We start from the raw sequence: 15,241 nt of genomic DNA, 5'->3' as shown, positions 1-15,241 counted from the left end.
TCTGCTGGACTTTATATATGTAGTTGTAGGGTTAGATAAGTTAATTCTTCTCCATGAGTTCTGGTAAATTGCCTGTCCGTCCTGGGGGAGGATCCCTCCTTCATGTCGGCACCCCTGAGGTTTCTTGTTTTTTGCGGAATCCGTTTTTTTAGGATATTTTCCTTACAGCGAAGGGGGGTCTAAGGGCAGGGATGTCCAGTTTAGCTTAGTCAGTTTGTTGGTTCAATTTAGTATTTCCTATTGAATTCTATGTATTCATGGTCCTTTTTATTTTATGTTTAACTTTTTCAATTACCTATACGAAGCCCATCGAGAAGACTGTTGTTGTGAATTTGTGCTATACAGATAAAATTGAATTGAATTGAACTTACCATGCACATGACAAAGGCACGTTCCAATTCATTATGTCCCTTAAGGTGGCCGTCTGAGCCTCAAGGGAACAGCAAGAACTCCCTTTAAGATGCAGTTGCTCCTGTCTATAACCCTCCATACCTGGACAACCCAAAAACCCACAGCATACGGGTCAAACCCATACAGTTGCATGCGACTAAAGCTTCAGTGTTGTTGGAGAGTAAATTTGTGTGTTTGACTGTAGTGAGTTATGTAAAGTCTCAAATCACAGCATTTAAATTCGCATTTGCAAAACCTTAACCTAGCAATTCTCGGATGTTTTGAAACAAGAGAGTTAGTATCTTTCAAGAAGGAAAGGATTCAACATTGAGTTTTCTAACTCTAGAAGTCAATGTCAACGCCTACTGCACATCTGTGCTAATCATTATTTACTATTATTTAATGTTTTGTCCTGTTTTCCCCCCTGAGTAATTTCAGTTGACAGTTGCCTTTGAACTCAGTTTGATTTTGCAAGTGGTGTCAGGTTCCCCCGACCTAAATCTCCCATAAAAATATTGAAGATTTTAGCGTCACACCAGAGTCTTTCAGTTTCCCAACAGCAGGTGTCACTGTCTGCATCTGAAATCCTGTTGGCGATAGTCAGTCACTCAATGAGATGGTCAGTAATAGTAGTCCTGAGTTACATAAGCGTTAGCTGACCACCTGTTAAAAATGTTTCTGCTTAAATGAGGTGAGTAACTTGGTGTAACTGCCCATCACTGTGGTGACCAGCTGTGCAGAACCAGTGATGAAGTGTTCTGATTGTATGCATGAGTTATTCACCAGCTTAAACCTGATTGCTCTCACTCCTACACTGCAGGGAGCAGCTTGGTTCTGCTCGTCCAGGTTCCAGCATCGGTGCTGCAGGGCCAAATATTTGCAGTCAGTAGATAAGAGCTCCACTGTGGGAGAAGAAGGGCAAAATTGTACATCCTACTGCTAAACTTTTTAATTGATTTTGTCTGAATTTGCAGACACATTTGAGGAGAAAATGTGCGTTTTATCTTCAGACTCTGCAAAGCTAGAGTTATATATTGTAAAAATAAACAAGACAGAAAAATTAATCAAAGTTATTATATGTGAAATTACACAGAGTTTGGAACAACAGAATTTTCAGGGGATGCCGTGTGTTTCTGTTGGAGATGTTTGTCCTTGGCTGGACTGTTTCCACCTTATTTGTTAAGTTGAGTTCACAGCCAAAGTGAAGTTTAAAAAAAGATTTTGTCCTTTATCTGATCTCATAGATATTAAAAGTATGTTGCTGGAATTAAAATGCTCAGTAAAGGCTGCATGGTGTAGTGGTTAGCGTTCTTTCCTCATAGGGAAAAGGTCCTGGTTCAACTCCCATCTTTCTGTGTGGCGTTTGCATGTTCTCCTTGTGCATGGGTTGATTTTCTCTGGGCCCTCCAGCATCCTTCCACTGTTCAAGAATATGCTTCATAGGTTAATTGATGGCTTTAAATTCCCCCTAGGTGTGACAGATTGGTGATCTGTTCAGGTTGCAACCCGCCTTCACCCAACAGTAGCTGGGTTGACTCCAGCAACCCTGTGACCCGAAAGGGATTTAGCAGGTTCTGAAAATGGATGGACGGACATTTATTGGGTTCCTGTTTATCGTTCTTCACCTACAACGTCGAGTATAGATGTGAGACGTTTTCTCACTGGCTTTCATTCATTTTTACTTCATTGTGATTACATCACTCTTCTCTGAGGATGTTTTTTTTAGTGAGTACCCTGAGCTTCCTGTCCAGGTTTTTGACACCTGCAGTTGCCATGGTAACAGAGTTATGGCGCTGACTAATATAATAGAACAGATAGAATAGAGGGGAAGGCTCGGTCACGCTGAGTTGTGTTTATAAATGATCCATCAAGGACTTGATGCTTGCTTGGATTAGAACTGAAAACACAGGATGAGTCCCCTCACATCTACTGGGAACGGCCCAACCTGTTAATGAACCATAGAACATTCTGTAAAAAATGTCATCATGTAAAATAAGCAAAATCCCACTGTTCTTTAGACAAGTCACCATCAAAAAAGGATTTATTATGTGTAAGTTATTTTTAAATAACTTAATTGAAAAGGTGATTGTTCAGACTACCTTTTCTGTTTTTTCTGAAATAGAACAGAGGGAAGAAAAAAAGGGTTGACATTGTGGAAATTCAATGATTCCTCTCAGTTTTCTTCCTGCAGAGATTTTCTTTTCAGTTTTTTTTTCTTAGAGGGTGCACACTTGTGGCGTGGGTAAAGCTTTTCCTCGCTGCTGTTACTCAGCCGCATGTCATACCTGAGACATGATCGAACCTGCAGTTTTTTGGAAGTAACATTTCTGCACTGCCTCTGCTGGGAAATGGTTAAGCTGATACTGAAAAGCATGATCAGCACATCTGCCAACAAAAATAAAAAAGTTCTGCCGTTAAAAATTCCGCTGTCTGTAAAGATAAATGCATTGCCTTGGAATAAAAAAATCTTAAAAGTCATTTTTGTTGGGGAAATTTCCCCACTGTGGGATGAATAATTATATTATCTCTTATCTTTTAACTTTGTACGCTTGCTGTGTCAATGGGTTATCTGTAAAAACAATGAACCCATGTGCCTACAGGCCATGGTTTAAAGAATACTTTCCTTAAAGGAAATTTATTCTGTTAAAAAGTAGCAGTGTACCCTCCTATGAGGTACTTTTCAAAGCATTGTTGCAGTATAAAACATCTTCTGATGCATCATTTACCTCCTGTGGCTTTATGAGTTAGTCTTAACTAGCATGACAAATACCATAAATTCCACGTCCCCTTCATGCACCTTTGTTATTTCTTGGCTTGTTCCTTCTTTTACAGCTTCCTTTGTTCTCCTCTCCATTTAAACTCTTAAAGCTCTTTTAACCACCTCTTTATTTGACCTAACTTTCATTCTTGTGGCTGAAAAACAGTTATTTGCTAAACTGACAAAAGTTAGTTACATCTTGATTGAAGTGGAATAACTTCTTAAACCTCACAAAGTTTCATGGAAACAGAGTCAATGTTGACTATTTTCATAGTGGTCTGTGGCGTTATTCTTGCCTTAAAAGGCTATCGAGTTTGTTTTACTTTTGGTCTGGCTGGTTTTATATCCTAATACCAATTATAGGTCTTTGCTACCAAATATGCACGTCTCTGCTTCTCTAGCATTTTTCCCAGCTTGTTTAGTTGGTACTTGAATGGGTGTTTGTGGTGATGTTTACACAGTGGACAGCAGCCAGGAGCTATGAGTTTCCAATGATCAGAAATGAAGGAAAAAGCCCATTGGAGCTATTGGGCTGTGCTGTTCTAATATTCACATAAAGTTGTTCTGAAACTGAAGTGTGGCTGGGGCCCCCGTCTCTTTTACAGTTCATCGCAGTAGCTAAAGGCTGCTGGTCTGTTATCATCCTGTATTTTCTTCTAAAAATGCTTTTAAGGATGTACTTTTGTGCTACTGGGCTTTAATTATTCTCACAGGTAAAGTATTGGGTTCAGAATATATATATGTATTTTATAATTGACTTTCTAAATTGCTTCAAATTGCAATTTTTGTAGTATTTGTAATGATGAGTTGTTGCAACTTGTGATATTTCCCCTGCCTCATGAATATATGAGCAGGTTTTTTGATTTTTTTTGGCAACAGAAATATGATTTTGAATGGTAAACTTTTGTTAGATCTATAAACTTGTGCTTAAATTAACAAGTTTTTCTACAGATGTTGCTGAAATACTTTTAGAGGTTTGAAAAATTAAACATGAAGTAATTTTTTGTTCGAATTAATAGGTGTAATTTAAAGTTTTGTCAGAACTTTGAATGGATCGGTGAGTCTACTTTTCCACTCTTTCTGTACATCAGCCTGCTAGTGTTTTCTAATAAAGGAGATTGTTCAGTGTTAAAATAATTATGTGTTGTTGTTGTATTGTGGAACTATATGTAGACAGTAACATTAGCAGCTGTCATAGTGGGAGTTTTGGATCTATTGGGAGCTGGATTCAAGTAGCTGCAACTAATGTAGCTTTTGTTTTGTTGCTATTTTTAACCCTTGTACTATCCTAGGCACTTAAACGTTGGGAGTTGGGTCATCTAGACCCACTAGACAGTGCTCTGAACCTTTTTTCTTCAATGATTTGTGATCTTCACTGGTGTCCATGAATTACATGTAATATTTCCCCCTTTTATCCACCTTTGTCATGGTAGGGAGAACACGTCAATGTAAGGGTGGGGTCATCTAAAATAGCACAAGGGTTAATAGAGAGATCTTGTTTAGTGTCAATATTCATTACTAATATAAAAAATTCCGATCTGAATCCAAGAAAATCGTAAAAATGTATCAAAGTTATCCATCACCCCTGTCCACTTTTAAAGACAATAGACTGAGTTAACATATTATTCTGCAGATTAAATAGAAGTTATTCTTTAACCTACTCTTGATCTGATCCGAACACTAAAAAAGGGGTTGATAACAAGAAAATGTTGAACAGAATTTGCTTTTGGTTGTAAAAAGAGAAAAGAGAGTGTGACAGAATTTTACTTTCCCATTCATATAGCATGAAGATGTGGGTGTAGGGAAAATCCTTTTGTTATTTGAGGAAACTTGTGGACGCTGAAAAGGATTTGAACCTGTTAAAGTCTCAAAGGAAATGTATTGAATTTTCTTGGCTTTTTCATAGGCTATCTGAATATATTTTTCTCATCATAAAGTTAGGAAATTGGTGTTTGAACAGCTTTTATCTTCTAAGTCAGTTGATCATTACTCATTTTTAGTCTAGATTTTATTTCATGTCTTGCCAAGGACACCATATTTGATAAATGTGGATATTTCAAAGGTTATTTTCACTGTGGGTAGCTAGACTTCCACTCAGATTCATTTTCTGCAAAGTGGACAATTTAGTAGAAGTTTCTTCATGCAGTTCTGTTTAAAATGCACCACAACTGTGTATTTTCTTAGGAAGTATTATCTTATGTTTTTGTAGACATTTGAAGCTCTTTGTATTAGGATCTTATTAATGATTGCTGCACAGTTTTTCTTCTTGTGAACCTGCACATAGTCCAGTCAGTTTAGTGGACTCAGAGCTGTTCAACAGCACTAAAATGTGCAACCAGACCATAGTGTAAAAATAAACTGCAGGGAGGCTTGTTGCTCCAGCTGCTGGTTGGGTAGGAAACCATGTGTGTCAGTGTTGCCAGGTGCTGATGCTATCGCCATCCCTCCCATTCATGATGCCAGTTACTGCCTATGCTGTCAAGCAGGCTGTGCTGACTTTGTAATGAGGTGAAGGAGTTGGTTTAGTATTAAATACTTAAAAAAAAAAAAAAAAGAAGAATGGCCTTTTATAGTAAACAATATCCATGTATGATAGTATATTACCGTACCTTTGGCACACAAAAGAACTAATTTTTTTATTAAATAGTAGGGCTGGGTTGATAAAATCAATTAATCGATCTGAATCAATCCAAGCTTAATAAATCAATAATCGATGCACAAAAGTAGAGATCGATCTTTTATGTCTTTCCTTTTCTGGTGACTTAACGCATAACAGCAGCAAAAGCCTAAGTCCACTAGCTTAATGCTTACATGTAATGGAATTTCCCATTTGACGGCTGATGCTAACGCTCATTCCACCTAAACATTCGGTACATTTCTGACTAAATGAACAGCTTTATGAACTCACAGGCATGAATTTTTCAAAGTCTTTTAAAGAAATATTTTTTAAAAGAAACCATTTGTGGTCTATAACACTGTTTTTAGCTCAAATCTTTTTGAATAAAGTGTAATACTATAGTGCAACTCCACCTAGTGGCCAAACTGAAACGCCCTGCAGGAGAAACAGAATAGAACGATCTGCACATTTTTGTTGGAGCTTCTCCTTTTGAGAAATCGTGTAGCACTGTATGATGTAAACAATCTCATTTTTATTATTATTTCACCATTAAATTGTACAGTATGTGAACTGTTTCAGAATAATAGGAATATCTTCTAAACATATATTGATTATTATTGTATTTCTATACAAATATGTCTGAAGATGTCAATTCGAAATGGAACCTAATCGAATCCCCTCGATTCGATGACAAATTTTCTGCCTTCCGTTTCTACTATACTTTTCCTCATATATATACTTTTCTTACATACATACATACTTATTTTACATTGAAGTGAGAATGTATGCATGTGAGTATATTTCTGTGTCTGTGAGACTGAGTATAGATGTATGTATGAATGAGAATAAATGTATGTGAGTGGTTAATAAAGAAAAAGATCTGTACAGCCTTTCATAAGTGTGGCTGAAAAATGGCTGAGAAGGGAGATTGACTTGGACATGTGTAAGGACTCGTGGAAACTCAGCAGGAGACAGCAGAACAGGAGGGCGACCATGTCGCTACAAATAGCTCTTACCCTTGATGAGGGGACAACACTAGAATGAGAGAGGGATTACTCGATTGTTTGACAGTCCAGCTGTCTGCCGGATTAAACTCACAGCTTCTCTGATTTGTATGTCGCTTGGATTTTAATCAGGTTTTTTTTGTTTTTGCTTCAACCTCATTTTCCATGGAAACAGTGTGAGTTTACTTGTTTAACTTCAGTTCCATATCTCTAGCTTCTCATGACCTAAAATGTCGAGCTACTGGCTGTTTGTAAATGCTTCAGTTAGAATTTGATCAAAACTGGTTATCACTTTATTGAGCCTGTACCTGCTTATGTGAAATTGAACATGAATCTTTTATAAATAGGTTGCTTTAAATTGTGTTAAGGTGTAAAAAGTAAAACTAAAATTTCAACAAACTATAGTAATTCTAGGTACAAAACATAGTTTCAGCCTAAGATGAGGCTTTACCTTAAAACAAACCTTCCAGAATGGCTGTAATGGGGGAATGTGGAGAATATTTGTTGTTGTTGTTCTACCAGCTAAAAGCTGTTTTCTATCAGAGGTGAGTTAGTGTATGTTATTTGGTGTAATTTGGGTGTTGGGGTATGAGCATCAGCGGTGGGGCGCAGCCATAACTCTTTTGCTAATGTAATTGAGTTGGACTTTCTTCAAACTGTAGTCGTTTGCATTTTGTTGATCCAGATTGTCAGGTGGCTTAGCGTGAGGGGGGTGCTCTGCATGCAGGAGTTTTAATGGCCGTGCAGCGGGCTGTAATGTAGCTCTGAAAGAGAACAATGTGTTCCTTGTGATGCGCTCTGGCGAGAGTTAAAAAAAAAAAAACTTCCACAACAGCATTTGGCATTGCCTCATTAAAACTAGTAAAGGGAGGGATAACAGACTAGAGTTTGTCCTCATACACTCATAGGGTATAAAACCATTTGTGCATACAAATGTAATTTTTGTCTTGTGTTTTGCTTATTTTGCAGCACAATTTTAGAGGAGGAAAAAATCCAGCAGGAAGAAAGGAGCAGAATGGAGATGAGGAGGCAGGTCACTGTGTCGTGGGACTCTGGAGGGTCTGACGAAGCTCCACCTAAAGTAAGACACTTGTGCATCACTGTTCGCTGTGTGCTTGTGTTCTATTTTTGTTTAGAAAGCTGAAATCTCTTCACTTTATAGTTATGCATACTTCTTTAGAGCTTTGGGACATAAAGCCAAAACTCCTGGACTAGAAGTGTTGGTTTCACTGGTAAGGAACGGCTCTGGGAATTCTGATCGAGTTTCTAGACTTCTGCAACATCAAATTTCCATAAAACACAAGCCTGCTGTAATATAAAAGGATCTGCATGCATCACAGCAACGAATAAGTCAAACAAATGACCGGCTCAAAAAGTTATTTTAATAAAAAAGAGCTCTGTACAAGCTTTGCTCCTATTTGTAAGAAAAAATGGGTTTAACAAGTTCCAGTTTTTAACTGGTTCTAAAACATTTCATTCATTAAATGTTTTCCTTCTTGCTTTATTAGTTTGGAGTTGTGCACTTGACAGACCAGTTTTGTGAATGAAATGTCATCACATCTGTCTGCACCCATCTATGGATATCTTTGATGGATCTAAAAAGGTTTCATGATTCACTAATGGCATCTAGAGATGGTTTTTTATTAACCACAAGTCTCAAGTGACAGATTATAAGGCGCTTTAAGCATCAAAATAGTGATGTGACGTGTGCGACTACACTACTCAGAATGCCTAGAGGAGCCAGGAAGTAGGTGATTGGTCACAGCAGTTGAGTGGAAGTTCTGTTTTCCTAGTGGAGAGTGCGACAGATAAGTCGAACTATTGGGAATTCTGGTTGCGCTTACAGACTTTGAAGTGGTTTAACCTCCTGAGACCTGGCGTCCACATCCGAGGAAGTCGCATTGTGGGTTTTATTTTCTCTGTGGTTAATTCTTATTACCTGGGATCACCCTGTGACTACGAAATAAAATAAAAAAAGCATATTAAACTAGAGATCGGTTCTGAAGAGGTTGTTGATGCAAACAGGACTCAAAAAGCTGTCTTAGTACGACTTTTGATGGTTTGTTGGAACGTTTAGGCTACTGTAGTCAGGAGCCTGGCCGAGTGATACGTACTGACTACATACTGCTGCCTCTTGGACCTTCTAGGTATTCTGGGTAGTGTAGTCATAACAATCTAGTTGATTTTTATGTTTAGCTTAATGTGCCCTTAAATCTATTGTGCCTTATATATATAAAATAGACAGTTTATTTACCGTTTGTTAGATGTTGTACCTTATAATCCAGTGCTCCTTTATAGTTAAAACACAAACTTTCAAAGAGACACTAAAGTATTTGTGATACATATATTTCTAACAGTTTAAAAGACATTACCGTTCTTTCTGAAGAGGAATTTTTGTGCCACTTTGACTGCACAAATCCAAGGCAAACAGATTTAATGATTTCTGCACTTCCATCCAGCTTTAGGTCTGAAAACAAAAAGGTTCTTAAGATGCTAAACTATCTTCTTAACGGGTAGATATTCAAAGTAATATATCCCGATGAAATCCTGATGTTCTGACCTCTCTGACGAAACCTCATTTGTTCTGATGGGATTCAAAGAAATTTGGATTGAGACCAATTAAAATAAATTAAAGGTTTGTTCTTTTCCTTTGTTTTCAGAAGAATGTACAGTAGTTGCTTTTCTTTAGCTCACCTATTGTTTAAAAAGTATAAAGCAAAAAATCTGTTTATGTTGGTTAGATGGAATCATTTATCATGAGGTAATCATGCAGGACAAGCAAATATAAAATCTTTCAATTTTGTCATCTGAATAAAAGTGTGCATGTTGACACATTGAACTTGAACTATTTTCCTGAACTTATAAGTTCAGTGTGCATAAGTGTGCATTATGAATCAGTATAGTCAGAGTTTGGATTTTCCTTTTTTTTTTTCAAAATGTCTTTATTGTGATTTTAAAAGCTCTAAACAGGAAGTACATTTTGATCCTAAACAGCCACAAAAACAAAAAAGGGAAATAAAAGTCTCTTTAAATAGCTTAGTTCAAATTTTTATCAGAATTTACCAAGACACAAAACCTGATCCTCAGGGTCAGTTGCTCAGAAATACCATTATAATTCGGAGCATTGTAAATTGGATTCCTCCTCCAGGCTTCTTTGCTTTCTGTTTTTGTCTCTGTCTCTTCCACACATCTTTTTCTTTGACAGTCTCTTTCTGTTTTCCTTTCCTGTCCGGCGTTGTCTTTCTGTTTGCAGCCCAGCTGTCACTCCTCCCTGCAGCCCACCCTCAGTCGGGATGAAAACCTGCACTTTGCCTCACAGCTTCCCCTCTGCCTCGGAAACGCTCACACCGTTTCTCTCTGCGCCTCCTGTCACTCATTCACTCCTCCACTCTACTCCTCACCTCTGACATTTCCCCTCCATCTGTGCTCCTCTGCTGGTCTTCAGCCTTCTCCTCAAAGCAGCACCTCCTACAGTCTGTCTCTGCAAAATCAGTTAAATCCTGAATCCAAACTTTATCCCTCCTTTCTTTGGGCTGAAAATGATGTCGGCTCTCCTCCTTACAGCCTGTCCTGTGGCTGCAGCCCCCACAGGACAAATCTCCCAACGAATGACCACGTCCTTTACCCATTTAAGGCAAATAACTCTCACTCTCACTAACGCTACTTCTCACATTCCCAGTCTAATCTGAGGTTTGACATGTTGCCCCGCAGCTTGTCTCATACTCCCCCAAAAAATACCCCAGAATGTCCAGTCAAAGCCAAACTTCAATCCTAAATCCCTGCTGCCCCCCACATTTCACCATGACAGCCAGAATCATCACCTCCAACCCAGCTCTGAGCCCCTGACCAAGTACCCTCCTGTGCAATCATGTGGGAGGCCCCCACACAAAGAGAAAGTCTTGTCACCACACCCACTCTTCTGTTCTGCACCAACCATCACCCACCCAGCCCCTCACTCCCCATGTCGTCTCTATTCTCTTGAGAGAAAACTGCACGACAACTGTCTATAAGAAACGCAAATATATCTGCAGCACAAAAGATGACAAATATTTGAATTGCTGAAAAAACATTTTTTAAAGAAAACATTCTTCAATATTTATAAAGAATCTCTTCTTCCTCATCTGAATACACACTTTTATTAACAAACATTTATTAATACTTAAAAGAGGAAACTGTCATGAAAGTACAGAAAATCAAGCTTTAGTTGCCAGTTTTGGAGAGTGGAAATACTAACTGTTAAGCATGTGTTTTAACCAGTTAAGTACCAATTCCACAAACCTTCCCACCTGTAGAATTAATGCTGTTATCAGAACAAAAATCTTTCAAATATAATTTTAGACATGAAACAGATTTTTAGTTATGTCCCTTGTCAGACAGGAAATGATAAGAATGGGTTATCCTAACACTCTTGTATGTCAGTAAAGTTTTTGCACGTCTATTCAGTAAGGAAGTGTAGTTTGAGGCCTCTAATCCTCTTCAGGATTGCAGGGATGGCCTATAAACCCACTAGGGTAATATTCACACTCCTGCAGCTCATTTGATAACTGCAGAATGATGTCTGCGCAGACATGCACTGGGCTTTGTTCCTGGTGCTACAAGTATACTCAGCAGTACGCCATAGAGTTGTGGTGATTTTGAGTGTTGAGCCTGATGTCACTTAAGAATAAATATTAGCAATATTAGAATAGAATACAATTTAACTTTATTGTCTTTGCACATGTACAAAGTAAAATGTACACAGCAACAAAATGCAGTTTGCATCCAGCCAGAGTGCATTAGCAATATAAATAAATATACAAATGGACACTGTCGGATTAATAGCAATGGCAGGTGTTAACAAGTATGTACAGTGTGAATAATTGAGTTTGAAATTCAACAGATGAAGTGCAGGTAGTGTAAATGGTTTTTCAGTCCATGTGTTATTGTTGTACGTGTATGAGAATACAATCCATTATTGACGTTGACTGTTGTTTGGGTGGTCAGTCTAGGGTGTTGTGTGGTTCAGATGTTAGGAGACAGAGTTCCAAAAGGTGACGGCTGTTGATAAAAATGCTGCTCTGAGTCTCCTTTAATGCCTTCCAGGGGGGGCAAGAGTCTGTGTGTTGGGTGATTGGAGTCTTTGATGATTTTCCCTGTCCTTTCAAACATTGCTTACTGTAGATGCCCTTTATGTCAGGAAATGGTGCTCCAGTGATACCACACTCTGCAGTGGCTTCTGGTCTGCAGCATAGCAGCTCCTGCACCAAACGTTGATACAGTTGGTCAGGATACTCTTGAGATTGCAGTGGTAAAAGTTCACCAGGATGTTTGAGGACAGGTGCTTCTTACTCGGAGTCCTTGAAGAAGAAGAGGTGTTGGTGAGCCTTCTTTACCAGATGTCCGGGGGAGATTCTTGAATATATAGACTCCCGGGAACTTAAAATTGTCAAAGCTTCCACCGCCATCCCCCTTGATGTGGATGGGTGTGTGTGGATCAGCATTCCTCCTGGAGTACACGATAAGGTCCTTGGTTTTCTCCGTATTGAGTAGCAGGTTCTTGGTGTTGCACCACTCTGCCAGACAATCCACCTTCTCCCTGCAGGCAGCCTCATCACTGTCTTTGATGAGGCCAATCACTGTGGTGTCATCTGCAAACTTAATGATGGTGTTGGAACTGTTGACAGGTTTGCAGTCAAGGGTGAGGAGAGAGTAGAGGAAGGGGATCGTCATACAGGCTTATGGTACGCCGGTGTTTATGGTGATGGTGGATGAGTACTGGTTATCCAGCCAGACGTACTGGGGGCGGCTGGTCAGAAAGTCCAGTAACCAGTTGAACATGGGGGAGCTAATGCCTAGAACTGTGAGTTTTGCAATGGGTTTTGAAAAAAGGAATCTGTTAAAGACACAGATAGGTAAGTAGCAGCTCATTGTATACCCTAGGAAGCAAACCCAGGTTTCCTGCGTAACAGTCCTACACCCGGCCAACTGAGTAGCCGTGTAAACTATTATTGTAAGGTTTTACTATGTGTGTGGTAGTTATGTAGGACATGAAGGGGTTAATGCAATACCTTCATGTTCTGTATGCGTCCCCCACATTGTTGCCCTTGGGGGTGCTGGATGTAACCTGTGGGAGTTGATGAGATGTGCCCTTGTTCAGTGAGTGATACTAACTCCAGAACACTGCACAGCATTCCTTAGACCAGTGTTTTTCAACCAGTGTGCCGCGGCACACTAGTGTGCCGTGGGAGATGGTCAAGTGTGCTGTGGAAAATTGCCCTCATTAACTGATCTAAAAACATTTCCCATCTCCAGGATTTCAGCTCTGTGTTCATCCAAACAGGCCCTGATAAAACACTGAGGAGTTAGGAATATAAAAGATCGTAAAATACTTTTTCTTTGCGTTTATTTTATTTTATTAAAGACATTTTGATAAGAATGACCGTACCGCGATTCAGCTGCAGCTCCGGCTGTATTTGGGAAAAGTCCCGTCCCTTTAACTGTCTCCACCAATCATTCTTGAGGGGCTTAATCACATGTCATCAGTCTGACCAATCAGAAGTGCTTAAAGTCTTCACTTCCTTGTCCCGATTTAGCTCGTAAAGTCGCTCAGTTCTAACAAAAATACCAGCTAAAGCTCGTCTTTTGCGCTGTAGCTTTCCACAGAATCCGGTATCAGACCGTGGAACAAGTGAACAAAACAATGAAGCTCCGAAAAGCGATCTCCGGCCGTTTTATGCACTACATCTCCCATGATGCATTGGGTTGTGAGAGTGACAGGGCACAAGGAGATCTGTCGTTAAACGTCTTGAAACCAACGAACACACATCAAACTATTTTTAAATCTTCTAACTTAACTTTTATTGAATCTTTTAGAGAAAAAAACAGCTGCAGCTTCCAGCTTTTTCTGCAACAATTATCTCAAAAATGCATGTGAGATTGTGGAGGAAGGGGCTGTAGATCAATACATACTATGAGTTTCTCCTTCTTTTTTTAAATTTTTGGATGCTGGTGTGCCGCGGGATTTTTTTTAAGGTTAAAGTGTGCCGTGGCTCAGAAAAGGTTGAAAACACTGCCTTAGACGTTCATCTGTCTCAGGCATGAAGTTGATTTTTAAAGGATGTTAAATGTTTTTAAAAAGCAGCAGAGAAAGTTTTTATGTATTTTTACAGCCGCAGCAGTTTGTAAGGACCATATTGTTTTCAAACCAACAAAAATGGAATGAGGCCAAAATCTCTAATGAGGCTCAAAAAAGTTATTCCATATCCTCTAACAAACCCAAATCAAACACACGTCGAGAATATCCAATGGAAGTTTTTGGGATATTGTGGGATCGCTACAGAACCTACGGCTTGGCAACCATTTTGTAGCAAAGTGGGAATATTGGGAATTTTTCCACAATATGAGAAAAGAACACCTTAGTTTGAGCAATATTTATGAAATTTAACTCACCGCCAGGTTAAGTCTACAATCACAACTGAAGTTTCTTTGACCTGTAACCTTGAGAAGAGGCCGCCATCTTGAATATTCCCAAAAAATCAGCTTTAGTACCTTCTATAACTTCAAACTCCTCTTAGGGATTTCAGTTTATCATCTCCTAACTCCTCAAGCATCATTGGGAAGCTATAGCTATAACGTTGCGAGCTCGCAAAAGTTAAGCCTTCCTGTTGCTCGAACATTTTGTGAAAATTTGTTACATGAATTGGCTTCATGATTCATGTGATAAATTTGCTCAAGCTAAACGAAACAAAATAACATCTGATATGACTATATTAGGAATGTGGGCGTGGTTAACAAAAAACCTCTGTTGCCAAGGAAATCCAAACGTTTTGCCTATTCCGTAAAAATTACATAGATCTGTTTGTCACCACCATGCCACCAAAACATAAAATAGTAGCTGTGGAGCTAAAAACATATTTACCCTCAACACTGATCAGTGTGCTGTTTTCATGCTTTTAAACGAGAATTTTCCAACAGCTGAGTACAAAAGTGTAGTAACTCCCCAGCAGCGTAACCTTCAGTCCGTCTGTGTGTGAACTTCTTACCAAACATGCATTTGGTCCCTGTCTGAACTGAGTCCAAACTCAGAGGCCGAATCTAAATTCTTCCCCTACCCCTACAGGTTCTCCCTACCCCTACATTTAGCCCTCCAAACGGGGAATTATGGAAAAATTGTGTCTTCGAAAGGACGTAATGAGTGGTCATCTACGTTATCGCTGAGCTGCTAGCACTTGGAAAATACCTAACAACATTGGTTTTATAACTTAAAAAATTTCATGTTAAAATAAAAAGTAATTTCTCATATTTACATGTAAACTTCTGTGCATCAGAGCACACCCATGTGAACAAAAGCACTTCTCCTCCATGGCAGAGCAACATGTAACACCCTCGTGGCGAAGGGCCCGGCATCCCTCTGCCAGGAGAGTTAGCCCTTATAAAAAGTCTTTCAGTCAACCCTACCCCTCCAAATCCCCCTACAATTGGAGGAATAGGAGG

General features: G+C 39.1%; 1 protein-coding gene across 50 annotated transcripts in view; it reads left to right on the top strand.

Annotated features, from left to right (window-relative positions):
• Positions 1–15,241, top strand: part of LOC101155713 (focal adhesion kinase 1) — a 68,985-nt gene that overhangs the window by 37,469 nt on the left and 16,275 nt on the right. For 27 of the 50 annotated variants that reach the window (XM_078933464.1, XM_078933466.1, XM_078933463.1 and 24 more), the window contains one exon: positions 7,739–7,850. In XM_078933464.1, coding sequence (XP_078789590.1) covers positions 7,739–7,850 — 112 coding nt within the window. Of the gene's footprint in view, positions 1–7,738; positions 7,851–10,022; positions 10,404–15,241 lie in introns of all 50 variants that reach the window. The other 23 variants (XM_078933447.1, XM_078933444.1, XM_023964515.2 and 20 more) reach the window with 1 other exon arrangement.

Source organism: Oryzias latipes, chromosome 16 (genome assembly GCF_053564925.1).
Source record: "Oryzias latipes strain Hd-rR chromosome 16, Olatipes_Hd-rR_3.1".
NCBI lineage: Eukaryota > Metazoa > Chordata > Actinopteri > Beloniformes > Adrianichthyidae > Oryzias > Oryzias latipes.
The sequence above is the reverse complement of the archived record's forward strand: the minus strand, read 5'-3'. Positions and strand labels throughout refer to the sequence as shown.